Below are 23,313 nucleotides of genomic sequence, written 5' to 3'. Positions count from 1 at the left end.
CAGGTAACAAGTCTTAAACTATAAGATATACTATAAACTATAAATGGAAAACTACTGTACACACCCAATGTAGAACCCATCAAAGCTTCGTATCAATGCATTTAGAATCACTGAAACTGCTATTAGTTTAACTAAAATACAATTCATATTTAACTTTGTTTAACGTTAAATCTTAAATGTTTTTCTTGACTTTAAAAAAAACCCAATTAGAAACAGATTACTGGATCATTTTCACACTTCTCAAAAACATCACAAATTGCAAAATTACCTTGGGGAGTAAGAAGAAATAGAAGAAAGAAGAAGAAACAGCAGTCCTTGAATAAGATTTTTAATTGAAGTACTAAACATATAAATTTAATTTTTTGTAGAGTAAGCTTTGATGGGCAGCCTGAAATCTGTCTTGCCTTTTGTCAGCAGCTGTTGCACCTTTTTTTTAATCAAATATTCCCATTTTTCCCTGATAGAGCGTAACTTGGCCACTTTTTATTTGACCAGTTCGCTTTCTTTTATGTTTTTTTTTTCAGAGGTTTCCCTCTGCATTTACAAAACATAGTTGATTATTTTATGTATAGCAAGTTCATATTGGGGGGGAAAAAAAAACACTTTAAGTGATAAAAATAGGAATGAAAATTTTACGCACTTCCAATTTCTGTTCTTTTTCCGCTAGAATCTCCTTTTGGGCACGCAGGAAATCCATCAAGGTCCTGGTCAGCTGCTTCCGGTCATCAATTTCTGCTGCCAGCCTGCCGTTGTAGTCTGCCAGGAGCATACAGGCATCGTCCACCATTTTGGACAGGCGATCCCCCGACTCTTTATCTAAACCAACCACAAATAAATACAAACAATTTTTTTTTAAATTAGCCACAAACAATAGATGTTTTCATCAAATGAGTCTTAAAATTAGAAAGGTGGATCCAAACTCAAATTCAACTTTGCACCTTTGGACTTTGGAATGACAAAATGAAATGTAATGTACCTTGTGCAACCAATATGGATTATATAGATCTTCCACCTAAACCATATAGTCTAGCATCCTGTTTTTTGCTTTTATAACCGAACTTATGTAAATTCTAGTCTATATGGGCTGTTTGAAATCCAGCCCAGCAAGTCTTCAACCTCCAGAAGTCAGTAGAAACTAAATATAGCCAAATAAGAACATTAACTGTTGAGGTCCTGAAACGGGAATCCACTAACTAGTATAAAGACTGAAAAAAGGAGGCCGTTCTTTACTCAGACGGGACATGGGTATCTATAACCTTACCATGGTGTTGAAGGAGATTCCCTGGGGATCCTTCAATTAATGACTGGATGACAATTTTGAATCTCGGATGTGTTAGCTGTTCAGTTGCTACTAGCAAAAAGTAATACAAACTAATTAACCTCCTTCCATTTCATATCTTTATAATGATCTGATGGAGTTAAAAACAGGAACTATGTGCAAATCCATAACCAGCTGGCCACAGAAATGCAATCACCCATGATATCCATTTTAAAAAAAAGATCACCACCCCATACCTGTTATTCTGTCCAGTAATGCAACGTCCTGAACTTCTAAGGGCAATGAGGAAATCCTTTGCCGGACAGTAGCATCTCCTGAGGCTGCGTTTTCAAGTTCCTGCAAAGCTTTGATGAGTTCTGCTGCCTACCAAAAAAAAAATTAAATGAATTTTACAATTATAGGATTTACAGGCACATTCAATACAACAATTACTGCTGCTGTAGGCATTACAGTTCCAGAATGTAAAAGTCTGGTGGTCCTACCACAGGAGTATCCCTAAAAAGTGAAAATAATAGATAGCACAACAACAGGAATGCATTTCAGAACTGCCAGAGTGTAGGACAGTGTGCAAATACTGACTGAATTTTAACTTTTGCAGTGAGACAATTGTTTACTTAGCTCACTGCAACCCACAGCAAGAAATGTGATAAATGAAGTAAAACCCCTGGAAAAACAGCCAAAATAAATCAGCACAACTACTACTAATAAATCTCAATGTAACTATTTATTGACTTTGCAGCAAGACCGTTCTCATTGCAGTGGATTGTCATAAGTAGGAGAGTTTTTTTATTTAATTATGCATTTTTTAATGTATATAGTGAATAAACTGTGATTTGCATATTAATATAACTATGCTAATATGCTAGCAGTATAAGCTAGACAGCAATAGAAACAGTGATGTTATATTTTGTTTGATGATGTTCATCGGGTTGCTAAAAGTAAAGCACATATACTGTAGAAACGGACATGCTGGTGTCTATAAATACGAAATACCCTTTTCTATATGTTGATCACAAGTCCAAAATTCCTTGTGAAGAGATCAAATAAGAACAAACTATTTTATGTCGTTACTTCTCAAAGTACTCAAAGATCTTTTTTTGATTTTATATTAATATCTATATCTTCAAACTTTTCACTGTATTATATGGAACAAAAAAGTTACCATTATCACACAAAGAGTAATTCCTTGGACATTGCCTGAAACATCAATATGAGGATGTACACAAACATGAAAATGCTTTATACCTGCGGAGGATCACCGGGAGAACTTTGGCAAGGAAAGTCATCCTCTTCGAACTTTATTTCTTCATATGGACGCTTTTTGGGTTTCTTATCACCTTCTGGAAATAGCAGAAAATGCAGAGTTTCGGATGATGAAATGACCAAGAGATCTAAAACGTCTTAGCATGCAGAAATCTAGAACTTTTACTTTGTTCTTTATTCCTTATTACTTTATAAAACTGGACTTTCCACACTTTACAAAGAGTTAGCATATTCAGAATGTGCAGAATGGTTTCCATTTTGCTCTCCATTGCATAAATCTGAAATATTTGGCTAAACGTACAAAAAGCTAATGAACTGTGTCTTCTAGCTGTACCCCTAAACCACCTTATGCAAAATGAAGGAACACCTTAACAACTCCATATACAAGCAATAATTCTGGCATCTTAATTTTATGTAAATGCTTAAATGCCTCAACTATGATGTTTCAGAGCAGAGCTGAACATTTAACACAAAAAACACCCTGCAATACCTGCTGAAAGGTAACTGAACTAAGCAGCCAAAGTGGCAATGTGTTGCCTTTCCCTTACAAAGAAAATGAATTATACACTTAAAAGTAAACTTGACAATGTACATACATTTTTGACCCACTGAATGTTTCTGGTTTCAAAACTGTAGGATGTATACAAATTCAATATTACCCATTCAGGAATGTATTTAGTTGTGCATAAGAAAATATTTCTCCCAACTCTCATACCTTCTAAAGAGGACACTCAAAATCCTGTTTTTCTTTGTTATTTTTTATGTATTTTAAAGGTTTGTCTGTGGAAATATTCTGCCAATCACCCATTTAATTAAGTGCATTTTTCAGTGTTTAAAAGATAGCATTAAGTTTTTGCCTTTAACTATATTACTGAAGGGACACCAATGAAAACAAAGAATTCACAATCCATGAATCAACTGCAATACAATTATAAGAGTGGTTCAACGGGTTAAATGTTATATATGGCTCTATTTTACATACAGTGCCTTGCAAAAGTATAAAGACACTTGACCAATTCTCTCATTTTACTGAATTAAAAATTGAAATTTAGTTCTCTGTGACATTTTTACTTCTAAGCACTGAAACTCAAAATTAATTATTTGAATGTGGATATTAGAAAATATTCTTAAGAAAAATAAAAAACTGAAATATGCTGTTTGCATAAGTATTCAATCCCTGTGTTGTGGAAGTTCTAAGTTCACACAGGTGAAAAACAATAATGAGGACACAACGAGGTAAGAAGGACACAATTGCCGTACAATTGGCCTATACCTGCGAATCATAAAAAATAAAATAACTGCGACACTTTCTGGATAAAACCCTACAATTAAGGGATCATTATTCAGGGTGTGAATCTGAAGGACAGCTGTGAAAATGAAGACTAAAGAGCATTCCAAAGAAGTTAGAGATGAAGTAAAATAAATGCATAAATTAGGAAAAGGGTACAAAACAATATCCAAGCGTTTGGATGTCTCAGTGGGCACTGTTGGTTCAATTATCAGGAAGTGGAAGTTACATCAAACCACCCAGACAATGCCTAGAAAAGGTCGTCCAAAACTCTATGCGCGAACAAAAAGGTGGATGCTGCACATTGGTGGTGCTGGAGGGGAGTCCCAATTACCTGTAAAGCACTTTGAGTGGAAAAGCGCTATATAAGTGTAAGCAATTATTATTATTAGAAAAAGGAGACTTGTGAGAGAAGCCACAGCACAGAGAGGCCAACGATCACTTTGAAGGAGCTACAGAGTTCAGTAGCTGAGAGTGGAGTAAAGGTGTACCAGTCAGCCATATCAAGAGCTCTGCACAACACTGGCCTGTATGGGAGGGTGGCACAAAAGAAGCCAATTACTCAAAAAGAACCAGGCATGTCTGGAGTTTGTCAAAAAGCATGATAGTGACCAAGTTGCGATGTGGGAAAAGATTTTGTGGTCAGATGAGACCTAAATAGAGCTTCTTAGCCAAAATTCAAAGCAATATGTGTAGCGCAAATCTAACACTGCCAACACCTCAGAAAACACCATACCTACAGTGAAGCCTGGTGGTGGTAGCATCATGCTGTAGGGCTGCTTTTCATCAGCAGGGACTGGGCATCTTGTTAAAACAGAAGGAAGAATGGATGGTGCAAAATACAGGGAAATACTACAGGAGAACCCGTTACAGTCTGCTAAAAAACTGAAGCTTGGGAGAAAGCTCATCTTTCAGCAGGACGGCGATCCCAAACACAGGGCCAAAGTAACACTGGAGTGGCTCAAGAAAAAATTGAGAATCTGTGGCTCTATTTGAAAATTGTGGTGTGCAAGCGTGATCCGACTAACCTGAACAACCTGGAGCAAATCTGCCTGGAAGAACGGGCCAAAATCACTCCTGAACAGTGTGCAAAGCTGGTACATACTCACCCCAAAAGACTTAAAGCTGTTATGGCTGCAAAAGGTGGCTCTACAAAATATTAAAATGTGGGGATTGAATACTTATGCAAACAGCATATTTCAGATTTTTATTTTTCTTAGGAATATTTTCTAACATAAAACAATGTCACATTCAAATAATGAATTTTGAGTTTCAGTGCTTTGAAATAAAAATATCACAGAGAACAAAATTTCAATGTAGGATTTTTAATTCAGTAAAACGAGAGAATTGGTCAAGGGTCTGAATACTTTTGCAAGGCACTATATATACAGTAACAACACTGATTCAAAAGTAACTTTAACTAATATTTTAAAATCATTACAATAGAATACAGAACAGATCACAGAAAGAAATTTAAACTGCAATTGAATCTAATACTTAAATTACTGACTAGTTGGTTATTAACTGTAGGCTTTCTGTGTGATTTCACATTGGTATTTGGCTGTTTCCTGATTTTCTGCATGATAAATGGATGACCTGATCGCATTAAAACATTTTACCCAGTACAACAGGGTAACAATTCACTCAATGTGGATGCACACCGCTTCCCCTGCCCTTCCAGCCTAAAAGACAGCAGACATTTTCCACTTTATTGCCAAACTGTTTCAGTGTAACAGAAAGCTCACTTACGCAGGACCTGCCTGAGCTGTTCCAGCAAGTCATTGTCATACACAGCTCTTTCCTGCCAAATAGACAGCACTCTCCCAAGGTGTTTCTTACAGCCCTCCTCACCGTCACTGTAAAGAAATAAAAAAGGCATGTTTTATCAACTAAATTTGAAACTGATTTACAACCTAGAAGTGACAACATATAACTAAATAAATTAGGATTTCTGCTTTAACAATGTAGCTGGATATTTACCATGTGTGCATTTCGGTTTATGTTTCAGTATTCATTTTGAAGCAATCTACTGGGTTAACATTGTAATGCCTTTGAGGAATTTTGATATTTCCATCTGATCTCTTCATGATCTTCTTTGTTCAATACTAAAAAGATTCAGTTGCTTCAGTCTGTCAGAGTAGGACGTTCCCACACGCTCTGGAATGTACATGGTTACTCAGCCTGGGACTGATTCCTGAGCTTCAACATATTTTCCAGAAAGTGGTGACCAAAATTGTAAACAATATTATTAACTGAGTCCTTACTAGTGCTTTGCACAATTTTAACACAACATTCCTTGATTTAAATTCTGTGACTTTAACTGTATATCCTAGTTGCTTCCTCACATTGTCTAGAAGACATAAATGCTGCGTAAACATATACTACTAAGTCTTTTTCATAAAATACCTTTCCTAACCCAGCAGATCCTATTTTGCATTTATAGTGTTTTACAAACTGCATGCAAATCCCTGGACTTGTCTGCATTAAACTAAATAAAAGCAGTGCATTTAAAATCGAGAACAGGAGGCACATCTTGCCATGTTGTTGAAGCCAATTCTCTTTCAAGAAACAGCTGGATGAGATGCTTTGATAAATTAACTTCTAACTACCAACCAGGACTGAAGGGCCAAATGTCCTTCTTTTGTGGCCACACACTCACAGCTGAGGAGTAATACAGGTTACCATTGTAAAAACACTGATGTGAAAAACTATTATAAAAGAAATGAATTATACTGACAGCTCATGTGTTTACATTGGCTGTATAGTCTATTCCAGTGGTTCTCAATCCTTGTTCTGGGGAACTGCTGTCTCTTCTGAATCTTACTGTTCTGCACTCAATTCTCAATTCAATTCAATTAATTTCAATGCTCTACGCTCTTTTAGGTGAGTTTTAAATTTTTCTCTTAACTCTCCAAACATATTATGGGGTTTGTAATTTATAGCAACAATTATTCCATTTCAGAATTCCCATTACTCCAGTTTATAAGCAGAAATGTACCCAAAATCGTACTTCACCTGAAGGAAAAATGAAAACATCACTGCATTTGATTGCCTTTTAAAATCATTTTATTCAGAAACATGGGAGCAAATTCTGCATTAGCAATTTGAGAAGAGAATAGATTACATGATTCTTTAGTTTTGAAAAGAATATACTTTATCCTAGATATCCAGCAGCCATATCACCCTGCAACTCATAACTGGCAACCCACTGAAGCTCAGCAGGTGTGAGCCTGGTCAGTACCTGGATGAGAGACATCCTGGGAAAAAATAAGGGTGCTGCTGGGAGAGGTGTTAGTGGGACCAGCATGGGGCGCTCACCCTGAGGTCCACGTGAGTCCTAATGCCCCAGTATAGTGACGGGGACACTATACCGTAAAAAGGCGCAGTCCTTCTGATAAGATGTAAAACCAAGGTCCTGACTCTCTGTGGTCATTAAAAATCCCAGGGTGTTTCTCGAAAAAAAGAGTAGGGGTGTAACCCCGGCGTCCTGTCCAAATTTCCCCCTGGCCCTTACTAATCACAGCCTCCTAATAATCCTCATCTATGAACTGGCTTCATTACTTTGTTCTCCTCCCTACTGATAGCTGGTGTGTGGTGAGCATTCTGGCGCACTATGGCTGCCATCTCATCATCCAAGTGGATGCTGCACATTGGTGGTGGTGGAGGGGAGTCCTCATTACCTGTAAAGCGCTTTGAGTGGAGTGTCCAGAAAAGCGCTATATAAGTGTAAGCAATTATTATTATTTTTGGAAAGCAAGGAGGGAGTGCAAAAAAAGTCTAAACAAGCTAAGCAGATCAATTACATGCCCCAATTGGCACCAGTGATTAAGGGCCCAGTTGGGTACAAAAACCAGCAGACAGTACTCCCTCAGGTCAAAGACTGAGAACCTCTAATACGCTAATGCAGCGTTTACAAAACTGATGTGGCCACAGAATACTTCTGGAAAATACTGACAGAACACATACATGTTTGGCTGGGTAAAAGAGAGAGGGTGCATACTGAAAAACTGCCTCCTGTGATGCTCGCAAGAGTTATTTTTTGGAAACCTTTTAGTTTACAGAAAACGTAAAATGTATTTTTGGAATACAAAAAACAAATTTCACGCAAGTCTGTTGTAGCAACTGGACCTGTGCATTGTCACACTGGGTACTCTTGCATTCACATAATAGAGGTTCTGTAATTACCATTATGAATGTGTTAGAAAATTACATATATCTACGGTCTACTGATCAGATGCCTTAGTATGCTTAACACATAATGTAATGTCAGGAAAAATATTGTGAGAATTGAACACAGAATGCCTATTCGCAGAGAAAACCAGTGTTGCCCAAACTCAATACAAGCTTCTAATTACACTATATAATAAGACATTTCCTTACATATAGCAAATGAATCACATCCTCAAATTCAATAGTGTTCGTCACAATTTAAAGAGATTAAAACAAATTCACAGATGCACTACGTCATTAAAAAAAATAATTCAATATCTGACATTTCATTATGAAATAGTGTATATTTCTCGGCATACAATCATAAATATTGACAAACTAAAACTTTGAAAAAGGTTGAAAGCATTACCTTGCAACATGTCTAAAGGCATCAACTATAACTGGTGCGAAGTCTTTGGTGAACTCCGGGCCTTTCCGCTTGCTGTTCTGTATAACATCATTGGCTAGGTAGAGGAAAGTCAGCTTTCGGGAGACCTTGGCTATAGAAACACAAAACATGCATAAATGTCAGCACATGTGAAATAGTTGCATAATATTATCTGCATTATTAAAGAGCTTAAAGAGCTGACCCCAGTCATTTTGAAAGTTCTTAATAAAAGGTCACCTTAATGTTTTGATTTGTAACAAGATAGAAAATATTTTTACAATGAATTGCAAAATATATAGCAAAAATGCTTTGTAGTCCAATGGCTCCTGAAAAAACAAACCTATTGAGGAACCACAATAAGCTTATAAATACAAAGATCACTTTTCGCTATAGTTTCTTGGAATGGGGCACAGACTCTTGGAAGTGGGTACACTACTATAGAAACTGCTGACAATCAAGCAGAAAAACAAACAACAAAGGAGAACACTCAACTGTACTTTAATGCACTGCTGTTTACCAGGCTATATATAGACTAACATTGCTTAGACTTTCTACTATTAATGTCGAATGAACTTTCAAAGAGAAGGTAAAATGAGCTTTAGAGTATTTTGTACTGTTCCAAAAAAGAACTGTCATTAGAAAATCCAACATAGACATTGTAAATTTATTTACAACAATTAAAACTGTTGTGAATGAATGCAAACATGTGATGACTACCCTTTTCCAAATGCTACATACAGAAGCCATTTTCCCAAATGTTTCACTGCACCACCAACTGCAATCACTTTTACACGTTTTAAGACATAAAAACAGTCAGAAATTAAAGTCTCAGATATTAAGTTCATATTCTATATAAGGATACATTTTCCACTCAATTATTTTGGTTCATTTTCATGGGCAATACAATACACAAGAGTGCAACTGCAGTGCATCTCTTGAGAAGATAACCTGTCCTTTGACACTTTTTTCCAGTCAAAACAGATCCTCTAGGACTTAACTTATTTTTTCCATAATGAAGCCTTGTGGGATAAAACTAAAGCTGCAGCAATTTTGCTTTTAGATCTTAATTCCGTATAGGAGTAACACTGTAGTGAATCTACACCCAGCCCTGCTTAATGAAGGTGCAAAATAAAGCCCAGTGTTAAATAAAGGCTTACACTGGCTTATTTAACCAATGTTTGAGAGAGATATCTTTCATTATGAAATACTCATCTTTGTAAAATTACCAGCATCAAATACATCTTTCAGACTTTATTACAGTAAAACAGTCGTAATCTAATCAACTCAAAAAAACATCTAGTTTGTACACATATCTCTATGTGTACTGTGACTAGGGTATCATACAACAATCTGTTTTTATGCAAGAATCATTTGCATTTCCAGTGCTAACAAAACAAATTTAAATAATTGCAGAAAATACGGGTTTATTTAACATAAAGTATGAATGTTTATATCTCTACAATAATAAGGTTGTATATAAGAAAATACCCTGTCCCATTTTCAGTTTCACAATGTGCAAGCTTCTGTAAATCTGTGCCAATCAAGAAAAAAAGCAAAATAACCCATACCTGCTGTTGGCCTGTAGCCTTTAACACTTCAAAAGGGTTTACACCCATATGCAAGCAAGGCCTCATTGTTATCATTGGATGAAACAAAAACTCCACAGTTCTAGTCTTTCGTAAATGTCTCAAGTTTAAACACTAAATCAGAAATAACATCCTGATTAAACAAAACTTCTACACACCTGCTAATAGGAAATTAAAAAGGTGGGTTTTTGATAAAGTTCCCTTATGGGCAGTAAAACCAGAAAGCTTGATTTCATCCACATTTAAAAGCCAATTCAATCATTATTCATCTGAAAGCTTTTGGCATGTTTCCGACACACAGAAAAGCAAAAACATCACCTCTGTCTAATTTTTGATACAGTTCACAAACTAATCAGTATGTTAATCAATTCATCATTAGGAATATTTGACTTTCATGTAAGAAATAAGGCTAAACAGCTTGCAGGACCTCCACATTCTGCATTAACTGCTGAGAGTTTGAGACATAATCGATGATTAGTACAGCTGTGTTTTTTAAGTCAAGTTTTTTGCAACTTCGGATGAATTGGGACATTTAAAAAAAGGAATGTCAGGCTCAGCAAAACAAAAATGGTAAAAAATAAGCACAGGGAAAGAACAAATGCTCCCAGCTTAAATTTCTACAATGCATTAAATGCTTGAGATATGCAGTCCCAAAATGGACATTCCTAAAAAGATTCCATTGCGTGCAAATGTGTTCAAAAACGTCTTGCAAAAAAATGTAAAACCCCAAACTGTGACTGACCGCATAACAAACTTCTACAGGAAGTACTGCAAAGGCTGACATAAACAAGCATACTACACCACTTAGAAACTAAAATAAAAGTGGACAAAGTTAGCCTTAGTTACCTAAAAAGTATTAGCCTGGGCAAAATAATATATAACACAGATCACTATAAAATGGGAAAACGGGACTAGATGAAAGCAATCATGAGGTCAATAAATGCAGCTTGAAGACGGAAATTATGACAAACTAATCTACTAAATAATTTAAAAGACTGTTACAACACAGATTACTTGTTCAATGCTCTCCATTAGCTGAAATATTTTCTTTAAAGACTCCCAGGGAGACACTTCATCCTGTTATCATCCTCACATCTATAATTTTGGTGGCAGAAACTGAAGCAACACTCTGTACTGTATGTAGTTGACATTTTTATTTTCTGTGACTCTCTTGTGACCCCACAAGAGGGTGAAACACCTTTTAATCTTTTACATTTACTTGGCAATGTTTTAAAGCTGACAGGTTGGCTGTATTCATTTTCTGCTGTATGAGACAGTCCAATGACTTTTAAAATCTCTAAAAACGCTTGGCAATGTTATAATGCTGTCTAACGAACCGTTCTGAAGTTTCTTTTTCCTGCAAAGGCAGATTTCACTCTGCTTGATTTGACAAAAGAGGGGAGTGGATTTTTCTGTAACTAGATTGTATCACCTGGCACAACATTAAACTACAGAATCTAAATAACCCGAACCCTGACCCGAGTTAGTCTCTGAGTCACATGTGAATTGTGTGCCACTAAACAAAAATGCCACATCCAAGGTACACACTTTAAATTTCCTTTGCATGAACAAAAAAAACGCTTCACTAAAACATTTCATACTGTGGCAACATGGATTGATTATGATAAAACACACCCTGATCTTTGGAGATTAAAAACTTTAATATAGACCACTAACAAAGACATTACATAAAAGCTGAATATCCAACATAGGTATATTCAGCATAGGTGAAGATATCTGTAAGAGTAATTGATGAGACTACAGTACTGTACATGAATATTTATGGAGATGTGTTGACTGAGGCAATGATGTTGAACTGATGATTAAAAGATGGTACAGTATTATATCACACCGCACATCTTCCTTTATTTATGTTGTTGGGTAGAAGTAATGTAATACAAATGCCGAAAAAAAGTCAGTGAAGCACTGTGAGCAACTGAACAAACGTAGAGCAAAGAAATAAGTAGGAAGAGATGAGGGAGATGCATAATGAGAGGAACATGCACAGGCAAATGTTGATTTGAGCCTTTGGAGTCAGACCTCGAAGCATATTGTGGAATCCTTGAGTACACTTCTCAGGTCTGCCTTGGCCTGACAGCAAATTTGCAAACCCATGGATAAAAGAGGAGTATGAATGCAAAACTATATGAAAACCAATCAGTATGTTATTTTATGAGTAATTTTTTTAATAAAAAATTTACATTGAAATAATGTAACATTTCTTCAATAATGAAGCATATTTTCTAAATACTTGAACTTTGAAGAGTTCCGATTAGCACCATACCTCTAAAGATTCAGTGTACACAGACTGGAACATCCTTAGAATGCAGAAAAAGTCTATGAGTTCTGAATCTGGCAGGACTGAAAAGCAGGCTACTGTTGTCAAAATCTGATGAGGTGCACATAGTTGAAATTTGTTAACTGCTTTTTAGCTGTTTATCAAGATGGACACAGGGGGAGGTGATTGTATCAGTGTAATCTTTTTCTAATCAACAACGTGATGACAGAGGAGATTCACTCTGGGAAATCTTAATCACAACACTGCTGGCACCATTTGATTTTAGAAGCCTAAAAGTCCTTCTGACTGCAGGCTTGGTACAAACCAGTTTTTGTCTAGATACTAAACCTCCTATCTCACCACATTTTATTAAGTCTCTTAAAAATAGAATTCACCTTCACCTAGTCACATTTTAACGTCTTTACTGCAGGTACTATCATGCAAAAGTGTGCTGCCTAAATAACAGAAGTCGTACACCTTCCCAAATACCCCTTCACCATCACTTCCTTTCTCTATTCTTTTATGACCGCCTGGTTTTTTATTCCACTGCTTAGATTTCTTTCTTGCCTACATTTAAATTCAACCTATCAGCAGCTTCTATGGCCACCTTGTTCGTGAGTTTTTGTGTGTCCCTTGCATGATGTACTGAGCAGCAATATATCGTCTGCAAATCCAAGGTCCTTCAGCCTGGTGTTGACTGTCCGTTGTATAACATTATCACCTTCAATATTTGCTGCTCTCGTTTTAAGTTAGTCCATGATGAAGAGGAAAATGAGAGGCAAGACGATACAGCTCTGCCTGATTCCCCTTCATCTTGGGATGTACAGAACGCTTGCTTTGACCATAAAAACTCCTGATTATATCGACTTTTACAGAAGTCCATATTCTCCATTATGTCAGAAGATGAAATGCTAGAAAACACTCTTCTGAAGTCAAGTAAAATTTATCAGCAATGCCTGACTACCAGAGTCATATCTTTCTATTAATTTGACAATGCACATATTTGTCACATTATCTCCCTTTTCAAAATAGGACTCATTTTCTTTTGTGTAATGATACACTTACCATTATATGCCCTGGTACTGAGAGGAGTGCAAACTATTACAATCTGCACGATCACCCTTCTTTGGCAATGGGATAATTCCATCTCTCAGATCATGAGGCACTGTTTGTTTTCTGCATATCATGATGTACAGATCTGACTGTAAAATAACATCTCCTCCCTCCGTTAGTAAATCTGCCTTTCAGCGTCTCCTCCGGCTTTTTTTAAGTTGTCGAATAACCTGTACTCCACCTTCTTGGCGATGCGACAAAATTCAATTCCTATTGATATTTTGCTGACATAGTGACCGGATCTGGGCAGTTGAGCACTAAAAGGGTGTGGTTCCTTAAACATGATGCCTACTCATCCTTGTTTGACCATTCACTTTATATATTGGCATTTCTTAGACTCTTCCGTGTGTCAAATATTTCACTATTCTGCATAGTGTTTGTGAGTCAATAGCTGATGGTGCCTTCCATCTCTACTATTTCCTCCTATCTTTATTGTTTTTAAATCTCTCCGTCGTTCATTCTGTATTTCCCTGTAACATCACAATCTAGATGATTGTGGTCATTCATTTTATCCCACGTATGTTCGGCGATCCATTTTTTCTTTCTGGGCGCCTTAACAAGTCCAATCTTGTCTTTAGGTTGTTGAGATTTTAACAGCTCGCCAGTATTCTACTAGAATTTCAAAAAACCTTCACAGTTCACGAAGTACCATGCGCAAGCAAGCACAATGCAGAAAATCACCATCAAGTGGGTGACACTAAAGAAAAGCAGTAACTCATGTAAAGAATTTTACTGTTCAGGATCACTCTGCAAGTGTCCTTATCTAGACAATATGGGGGAGCACCAAAAGCAAATAAAAAAGTTACAGTGAATTGTAAAGGAATCAGTTGAAACTACGCAATGCATAATTCAAACTATGTATCCAATAAAAAAGCTTAAAACAGAAAACGCCCAGCACGACAGAAATGAATTAAAGATAGTGAACATATGGTCTAGATGAGGAGGCAAATGTTCTAACCCTGAAAGATACTGACAAAAAAAAAAGTCAAATGACAACCTAAAGGTCCATGATGACAAGAGACACAAATGACCAGGCGCACCTGGCACACAGTACTTGCCTCCTTTGAATCTCTGAAGAAATGAGTTGTTATATGATGATACTGTTGGATTAACACATTGCAAAATGGCCAAGTAACATAGATGGACTAAATGTTACCCTCTCATTGTTTAACTTAACTACCGCAGTCCAAAGACACACTGGCAGATAAATTGGTTTCTGGGAAAATTGGCCCTGGCATAAGTGTGTACTCTGCAATGGACTGGTATCCTGTCCAAAGTGTATCCTGCCTTGCGCCTGTTGCTTGCCGGGAAAGGCTCTGGCTCTCCTGCAACCCTGTACTGGATAAAGTGGTCGAAAAACATGGATTGATGTCCTAACTTATTTCACAACGTGTGCAACATAAAATGACATTATTTAAAGCTCAGTCTTACTCCATTATCGCTAAACTGAAGTTAGATTATATTGATATTGACAACAGAAATCTGTGCCAGGTCTAAGACCAAGCATGGATGCAAAACTGACTCATTGCCACCAGTAGAGGGTTGGGTTTTGGAGACCAGGAGTCTCTAGGCTTGTACATAGAAACCCCTGTGTCAATGAGAGACACACCACTCCTCTAACTGGAGTTTACCAGCACTGTGGAGTTGCAGCATGTCAAAACATGAAGTTATAACTGTACACACACCTGTCTTGGCATCAAAGAAGTGCAGTGCTACAGCTCCTATTGAAGGTTTTCTTTCTCAGCATTTCTCTCATTATGTCACTTTAATTTTAATATTAACATAACTTAGGAGTAAGAGAAACTGGAACAAATGCAGGGAGAACATTCTGACACCACATATATCAAGGCAATACTGAGGACTGAACAAAGATATCTAGAGCTATGGAGTTACTGCTGTCAAGTCTAAAACTGAATCTTTTGATTTGACCTTTTGTAGTGCTATAGCATTTCCAATCACGGTGGGACATAGGGATTTCAACAGAGCAATCCCATTTTCAAATTTACTGCATGTCTGTACACAACATGAAGTTTTTAAATTCACCTTTCATCCTCATGAAAATAACTGACATATGATGCACATTCATTACACAAGACAACTGACAAAAAACATTCATGTTTAATGCACTGCACACACGACTACATAATGATACACTGAGCTAAGGATCAGGCTCATTATTCAGAAAGTCCTGAAACAAGATTAATCGTTAATGAAACTACAATGATGTAATGGAAGCCTAGAAAGAAGAGGGTGATACGGATTTATCGATACATTTATGATTGACCTTGACTGACAGCTTAGAAAAAACTTCCCCACCGACCTCATGTTATGTCTTCACTTACTCTGTGTTTAAGTAATAATTTGGAAATGTCAGTCACAATGGTGTTCTGGAACACTGAGCAAGCAGCATTTGGTCTGTAGAATTTCCATTCTGACAAGTTGTAAAATAAAAATGCACAAAGTTTAAACCTGTATTAACCAATACTTTTCTCATGGTATATTTGTGGTTAGAAGCCCAACTTAACGTTCACATCATAAATGTCCAAGGAAAAGTTTGTTAACAACAGCAGTCTAAGCATGACAATGCATAATTAAAAGCTCATCTTTCAATATTTTGCATGATCATTCAAATGCTGTTTTTTTCCCCAATATCATTATTTTACATCTGCAATTAAAATCTGTATTTACCACCAATATGATACAGCATGCTGTATACTGTAAGTGCGATAAAAATGAAGACAGAATTTTACTGCACCCAATACCTTTCATTAAATCTAACAGTACACTTTTACTATTATTTTTTTAGTTGTGGCCAGAAACTACACTAACTTTCTTTACTTAATTGTCATCACAGAAGTAAATTAACTGTCCTTCTAACGTGCTGTAATAATCTATACCTGCATTTCAAAACATCTTTAAAAGGGAAGATTTAACTTTTGGATTGGCAACTGATTTGTGGACAAATAAGTCTGTCGGGTAAAATCACCAACGGTGCCCGAGCTTCAAAAACAACTTGAGCTGCAAAAACAGCATTCAAACATTTTGACAACAGCATCCTTAAAACAAAAGCAAAATACAGCCCTGGCTGCCATTACAATTTTTCTTTTTTGTGAGCTTTACTTAACATATTTAAATTATATGAATGAAATATTACAGTAATGTTGTTACTGCCAAAATTCCCCATTCCCCTAGTTTTGTGGTTCACATGAATGTGCATAATTAGTGATTAACACAATACATAAGTGTTACAATGGATCCTAAGCAGTTTTGTTACTAGAAAAAGGATACATCCTGCACTGTTTTATTCAAAATCAGTCTTAAAATACTACTGCATGATGCCCTTACTCCGAATATGCAGAAAATATACAGGAGCTATTCGAAACATGTGTTGTTTTCCCAACTATGTAAATAAAGTTAAGCAGTTAAACTGTAATACAAGACCATTTAACAGATTTCTAGTAATACTATTGTGTAAATAGTGTTATCGTAAATGGTTTATTTTTGGTTCAGTATTGATCCTCTTTGAAACTGTTGAACTGTACAATCAATCTGTTGTGAGCAACCTAATTACTTCTAACGCGAACACACGCACTCTGATACATCACTATGCCTGTGATACAGTAGATAACAGATAATGTTACAAACCTGCAACAGCTAGACTGGAGTCCTGAGTTCATCTAACCGACACAATGTCAAAGAAACTCAAGTACTGTGGACAAACTGAACTGAGAAAAACAAACCTGTATATACTTTACCTGCCAAAACCAATCAGAAACAAAATCTTAATTCACATTTCTAACAAACTACCTAAGTTGTAAAAATGTTGAATCGTGTCATTTCACATACGTACTATCTGCAGTGTAAATATACCATAAACACTGACCTTCTGCACATCAGCCTGCTGGCACAATCTACATTCTACCACCTGTGTAAAAGCCACCGGATGTTTAGCACCCAGCTAAATTTTTTAGTTAAAAAACATGGGACAGAAGAAACACAATCTTTCATGCCCAGAAGTGATTTAAAGGCTTTAACTGAATTAAGTATTGCGATTACATACACCAGATAAATGCATTCAATTCTTTTGTCTTCTTGGAGTAAATAGGTTTGCCAAGCTTTAACTTTCTTGTCTCCAAGTTCAATGTTTAATGTAATATATTAAGCCAAATTAGTGTGCTTAACATATCCATCACAAAATAAACAGAGCATTGGTTCAGAAATGTGGGAGACTGACTACACTTTTCCCCATGAGGTTTCAAACAATATGTCCACTGTGCGCTTTTTACATGATTGTCTTTTATGTTCTTTTGCAAGACATTTATCTCGTTACACATCACTTGGTAGCCCACATACACATTTTGAATTCCAATTTTTTCTTTCATAGGTTTACACCACATTTTAAACACCAGCATTAAAGAGATCTTAAAATGTAATGTTATTATTCAAATAATGCAAGATTTAAACACTTGACTCTTTCAAACATTTAAGTAACAAAACCATTTTTTCACATGGAACGTATTGCATGCTTTTCATGTTTATTTTCAAGAACATGCAAGTTATTGTAGATGCAGAGACACTGATAGCGCAAAATCTAACATTTCTGTATCAGAGGTGTCACCTTGCTTTTACTTTTAGCAAATTATATATTCCAAAGAGAATGAAAATCACTACTTTTCATCGACAAAACAAAAGGTGACCTTTTCACAGAAAAACTACAACATAAAACATGAGAAAATTTAAAGGACCTCAATTATGTGGAAAACAGACAGAAACAATGAAAATCAGTAAGTCACCATCCTACATGCAAAACCTTAAAAACCTATTGCTTCCAAGATAGTGGGAGTAATATGGGGCTTATTTCTAGACTTAAAATTAAATTTTATATGATTCCCTGTCATACCCTTAAAGGAAAAGTACAAAACTAAAGACCACATGTACATGAAAATCTAGCCTCAACTAGTTAGGTTCTTCAGCTGTCATAAAATTATGTTGTTTTTTTAAGTATAGAGACAAGTTTTCTGTTCTTCCTGAAATTCCTTTCTAGGGATTGCCTATCACTATATCACAAAATTGATAAGTGTCTCAATTCCTTTTGAGAGAACCCTCAAATTCTCACTGTGTCATTCTAAATATAAGCAACTATGTGGCGCTTAAGAGCTGTATTTCTTGCTTACGTTCTGTAACTCTTGATGCATTTTGTCACATCAAATTATTCCAAAACTTTTCACTGCAGTAAATTTTCAAAAGGCCCCCCTTTTTATAGTTTCCACCAAAATAAATGAAATTACAGCAGGGTGTGGATTTTGCCTGGGTACTGTGGCTACAGTTCTGTGTCTTAGCATGGAAAGAAACTATTGCATAACCTTGTACGCAGAATCACATTTAACCACAAAGTGTCCAAAACAACAGTTGCTATGGCCCTAAAGACTCTTACATAGCACAGATGCCGGATTTTAAACCTTAATATTATCATTCGGTAAACGTCACAGCTTACCATCTGCTATAAAGACAGAAGGACTTACTTCTTCAGCAGCTACACCAGCAGTGTTCATAACACCCACATGAAAGACCATTAGAAATGCAAAATCTGTAAATGTCATGCACGATGCTTAACTTTCATTTTAGCTCTTAGAATTGCGTACTTTCACTTCTCCCATAACACCTAACTTTTAATAGAAAAAAATGCCCTTTTCTACTATAAATTGTGCTGCAACTTAACAAAATCACACCAACGTTGTGCGTTCTGTATCACCATATGAACATCTGAGAACGCGAGTTCGATCATGAAGAACTTCTCGAGTTGTACAAAAAGTTAAGGCAGTAAAATTACCCGAATCTGTAACATTTGCACACAGAGAGATTCTGATTAAAATCAGGACCTGGAAGAGGCCAGAGTCTGTTACAGCCAATACGATATAATAAATATGCATCCTAAAAACACCTTCAAGACACCTTTTTAAACCTAATACGTGTACTAAAATAAACAGACTGGCAAAATCTCCAATGACTTACATAACCCTGAGATTTAAAAAAAACAGTATAATCAAATTCTTACAGCATTACAGCAGAGCGATAAATCTGACACAGCCGTTGTAGGAAATCACCAGAATACCAGTACTATCATATCCAGCGATTCATCAGATATGAATCTGCAAATGGAATCTGGAGCCCTTTGTTGTTACATTGTCCTGTGTTCCAGAATATGTATAAAGAAGCTTTATACATTCTGGCACTTTATACAATATTTTCCTTTTGATCAATCTGTTAAGTAATGCAGGTCCATTTCTCCATTCAAAACAAATGAGGTTTGCTAGTACTGGTCAACATTTTAGAGGGACATCTTTTAGAGCTTCCAAAAACTGGAAGTAAAGTGCAATTTGCAACGAATCTTAAATTAAGCACAACCTAGCTGGACAAAAGGACCTGAGAAGGCAACTGAGAAAGAATGTGTTGAGGCCCAATCTCTGGCTTCCTGTCGCTTAAATGGCCGTGCTGTAAAACTTGACGAGCAGGTGTTTTAAAACTATTTTCAAAGCATAAGCAGGGAAACTGATGCATGGGGGAAATTATTCTCTGTAGAGACGTCTGTATCTTGCACACAAGCCTAGGATTTTCTTCCTTTAAAGACACCAAAACAATCTACCGTATTCTTCCAATTTTCAAAACATTTTAAAGGGCCACTTGGAACGATCCAGTTAAGCAAATTTCGCTTTGCACAGCGATATTTTGTGAAAGTCCTTCATACTGTAAAATTATAGATACCTCGGAACGCGATGGAACAGATCAAAGCACTGCCTTTTAAAAAGTATTTTGTATTGCGTTTGAAAAACAATTCAGACGGCGCACAAGTGACAGAAGCAAAGATACGTTTGTACTGGATTTGTAATGTGATTATACAGGTCAGGAGGTTTAGCAACGGTCGAAGGTCAGTTCAGGCGGTTGTGCTTCCCGTATCACTCATCACATCGATCCTAAATTCATAACTGCACAACTGGTTTGCCCATGTAAAGTACAAGAAATGCACAAAAACGCAAACTGCAATAACAAAGCGAAATAACAAAACGACACCGCGACTTCTCGTTTACCCAAAACAAGAAAAGGGGGTATTTCCGACTAAAAACGCAAACTATCAATATGTAAACTCACGTCGTAAGTAACAAAAAGAGCATTTCAATGTAGCTGCTGTAGTAGAAGACAGCTACAAAACAGATCTACTATCAAACAACTACAGTTAAGAGAGCGGTCATTAATAACGAAACCATACCTTTTCTCAATTCGTTGTACCATACTGTAACGATGATCTTGGAGTGTTTCCTGTGGTGGATTAGCCATAACGACAAGGTTTGGACGCTTTGCTGTGAATTACTGAGTTCCGAGAGCTTTTTTTCTAATGCAGCTTCTGAAAACGCGGACATTTTACCCTATCGAAGCCAGAGAAAGAGCGATCGGTTTTAGGTTTACAGATCCCCCTTCACCAAGTCAGGAAAATAGTGTTGCTGCAAGATGGGAATGGTAATAGGGACTTCGGCGCATGTTTTGATGACGTCAGCGGGACGAAACCACAGCTCTTTGCCTTGAAGAAGGGATGACGTCATTATTATCGGCGGTAAAAATTTCAATAGTCTTTAAGGGGAGAATATTAACGCCTTTACTTTCGTTAATAAAAAAAAATAGAAATAAAAAATGCGCTTTTTGTTCGTAACAAGCAAAAACAATACTACATATTATGTGTTCAACGGTGTCAGGAATGTCTATTAGAATATGCAATAAAATTCAAATGCACACGTATAGAATAGCGGCACGGTGTTCACGTAGTTAGCGTTGCTGCTTGCGGCGCGCTAGGTTTAATTCCGCACATGGGGTGGTATCTGCGTGGAGTTTGTATGTTCTCCCCGTGTTCGTCTCCCTGGTAGGTTAATTGGCTTATGGGAAAACTGGCCTTGGAGTAAATGTGTGCGTATCTATTTGTGTATCTGCCCTGCAGTAGACTGGCGCCCCAGCCAGGTGCACCCCTTGTTTCCAAGGGTAGGCTCTGGCTGCCCCGCGACCCTGAAATGGAACAGGCGGTTAGAAAATGGATGGATGTGTATTGACAGCAGAATAGCACGACGCTAAGGTTTAATCTACTGATCACTATCTTCAATAACAAACTTAATGGAAATGGACACTGTAGATAAAAATATTAAAGATGGTGTTTAAATTAATCAAATAGTGTGGTGCTCATATAGTAATTCAGTATAAAGTTATTTGTGTTTCACAAATTTAAGGACTTTTTCAAACTTCTTCTCTTGTCTCTCAATGTCCTAGGATTAAGGAACTTTTTGACACATTCAGCAGCAGCGGATGAGTAAAATTAAAGGTGAATTTTCCCATTCTTATGCTCAAGGAATATCAACTTGGATAATGCCGTTGTACAAAAGATAAAAATAATAGGTGTGTAGCACTGCCCTCATGTTATATGAGCAAACAAAAGAAGACTTTTTTTTTTCAAAAGGGTTAAATGTGACATGGGTGAAAGAGCAATTCTTTACACAGCACAGGGTAAATGAGAATGAAAGCAAATAAAAATGGAGGACACTCACTTTGCTTTTTAGCCAGTTGTTTCCATTCACTCATCCTAGCAGTTTCTTGAAGGAAATCAATGAGTCTTCTCTAACATATGTCCGGGTTTATTCTAGATTCCACTACTCATTATTTTAAACAGGACCTCCTGTTTTCAGTATTAAACCTGTGTACTCTTATTTCCCCTTTTATATCTCGGGTCTTCTTTCATTCTGGAGTGTAAAAGTACCCTCTTTGGTTGACATTATCAATATCTTTGAGGGGTTTGATTGTTTGACACATAGCAAGGCCTTCCTGCGGTATATTACAATGTCCCACTGGTATAGTGGTTGGAGGTTCATGCATTATTCTCATGTAGACTTCCAATGAAAAATACAAGAATGCCACATTCCAGACCTCCAGGCCCGTTTCTGCTAGCAGGGACAAGTCAGACTGCAGCTTATTCCCTGGTTGCAACAGAGTCTTGACATGAATACCATCAAACACATCTGGGAACGTACTTAAAAGCTCTGGAAAACTAGACTCCTTCCCAGTAATGCACAAGACCTACAGTTAAAAACCTCTCAGATTTGGCAGTATCTGTATAATAATTCAGTATCTTCATGCTTTCAATCACTGAATGAAGCCAAAGGACATGCTACTATATTTTAAGAAGAAGTTATCTATATGATTATAGTCATATCACGTGATGTTAAAATAAATGTTTTTCACAATGAGAGGTTTGCTTTGTTTTACGATAGGGCAGTATATATGGTGAGGGAACGAACTGATGTTGCTTCCAGGCTGAAAAGTAGATCAAAAAAATAAGGAACAAGCAAAGGTTTATCCCATGCTGAAAAGAGAAGAAAAGAAACAACATTTCAGCTGTGAAGCCATCTTCGGGTGTTGACGGGTGTTCCTTTGCAGCCTATGCATGCTGATGCAGCTATCTACAAAAAAAAATATTACACTGACTTTTCTGCATCCTTTTACAGGGTTTCTAGACTGAAGACATCGGAAGATAAAGTTAACCTAAAAGTAGGATCACACCTTCCATCAGCTGTCAATGATGAAATAATTTATTGTTAAAAGCCTCTGTATTCATTTACAGATTACAGCTTTTCACACCTGCCTTGGAATCCATTCACCAGATTTCCATCCATCTGTCTGGACACTGTTGTGTTGTTGACATTATCATTGTTTGTCCTTTGTTCTCCATTACTTCATATCCCAACAGCCCTTCTCTCTCTCATTCACACCTGTAGAAAGCTGAACAGCTGAAACATTGTGTTTTTGTGTTTGGGCTTTTCAGTGCCACCCTAACCTATACTTGTCCTTTTACAGTGTGCATTCTGGTACAACTCCCCC

General features: G+C 36.7%; 1 protein-coding gene across 2 annotated transcripts in view; it reads right to left on the bottom strand.

The window, feature by feature from the left end:
- The window catches only part of rprd1a (regulation of nuclear pre-mRNA domain containing 1A), a 29,918-nt gene extending 8,959 nt beyond the window's left edge, over positions 1-20,959 (bottom strand). The window contains exons 1-8 of one of the 2 annotated variants that reach the window (XM_088929084.1): positions 20,669-20,957; positions 8,410-8,539; positions 5,580-5,686; positions 4,940-4,979; positions 4,567-4,634; positions 2,525-2,619; positions 1,516-1,642; positions 641-816 (exon numbers count right to left, since the gene is read on the bottom strand). In XM_088929084.1, the coding sequence (XP_088785210.1) occupies positions 641-816; positions 1,516-1,642; positions 2,525-2,619; positions 4,567-4,634; positions 4,940-4,979; positions 5,580-5,686; positions 8,410-8,539; positions 20,669-20,819 (894 nt within the window). In that variant the 5' untranslated portion in view covers positions 20,820-20,957. Of the gene's footprint in view, positions 1-640; positions 817-1,515; positions 1,643-2,524; positions 2,620-4,566; positions 4,635-4,939; positions 4,980-5,579; positions 5,687-8,409; positions 8,540-20,668 lie in introns of both variants that reach the window. The other variant, XM_088929085.1, reaches the window with a different exon arrangement.
- Positions 20,960-23,313: the final 2,354 nt, after the last annotated feature.

Source organism: Atractosteus spatula, chromosome 12, assembly GCF_055471065.1.
Source record: "Atractosteus spatula isolate fAtrSpa1 chromosome 12, fAtrSpa1.hap1, whole genome shotgun sequence".
In the NCBI taxonomy this organism is placed as follows: domain Eukaryota; kingdom Metazoa; phylum Chordata; class Actinopteri; order Semionotiformes; family Lepisosteidae; genus Atractosteus; species Atractosteus spatula.
Note: the sequence above shows the minus strand (reverse complement) of the source record. Positions and strands in the feature narration are given on the sequence as shown.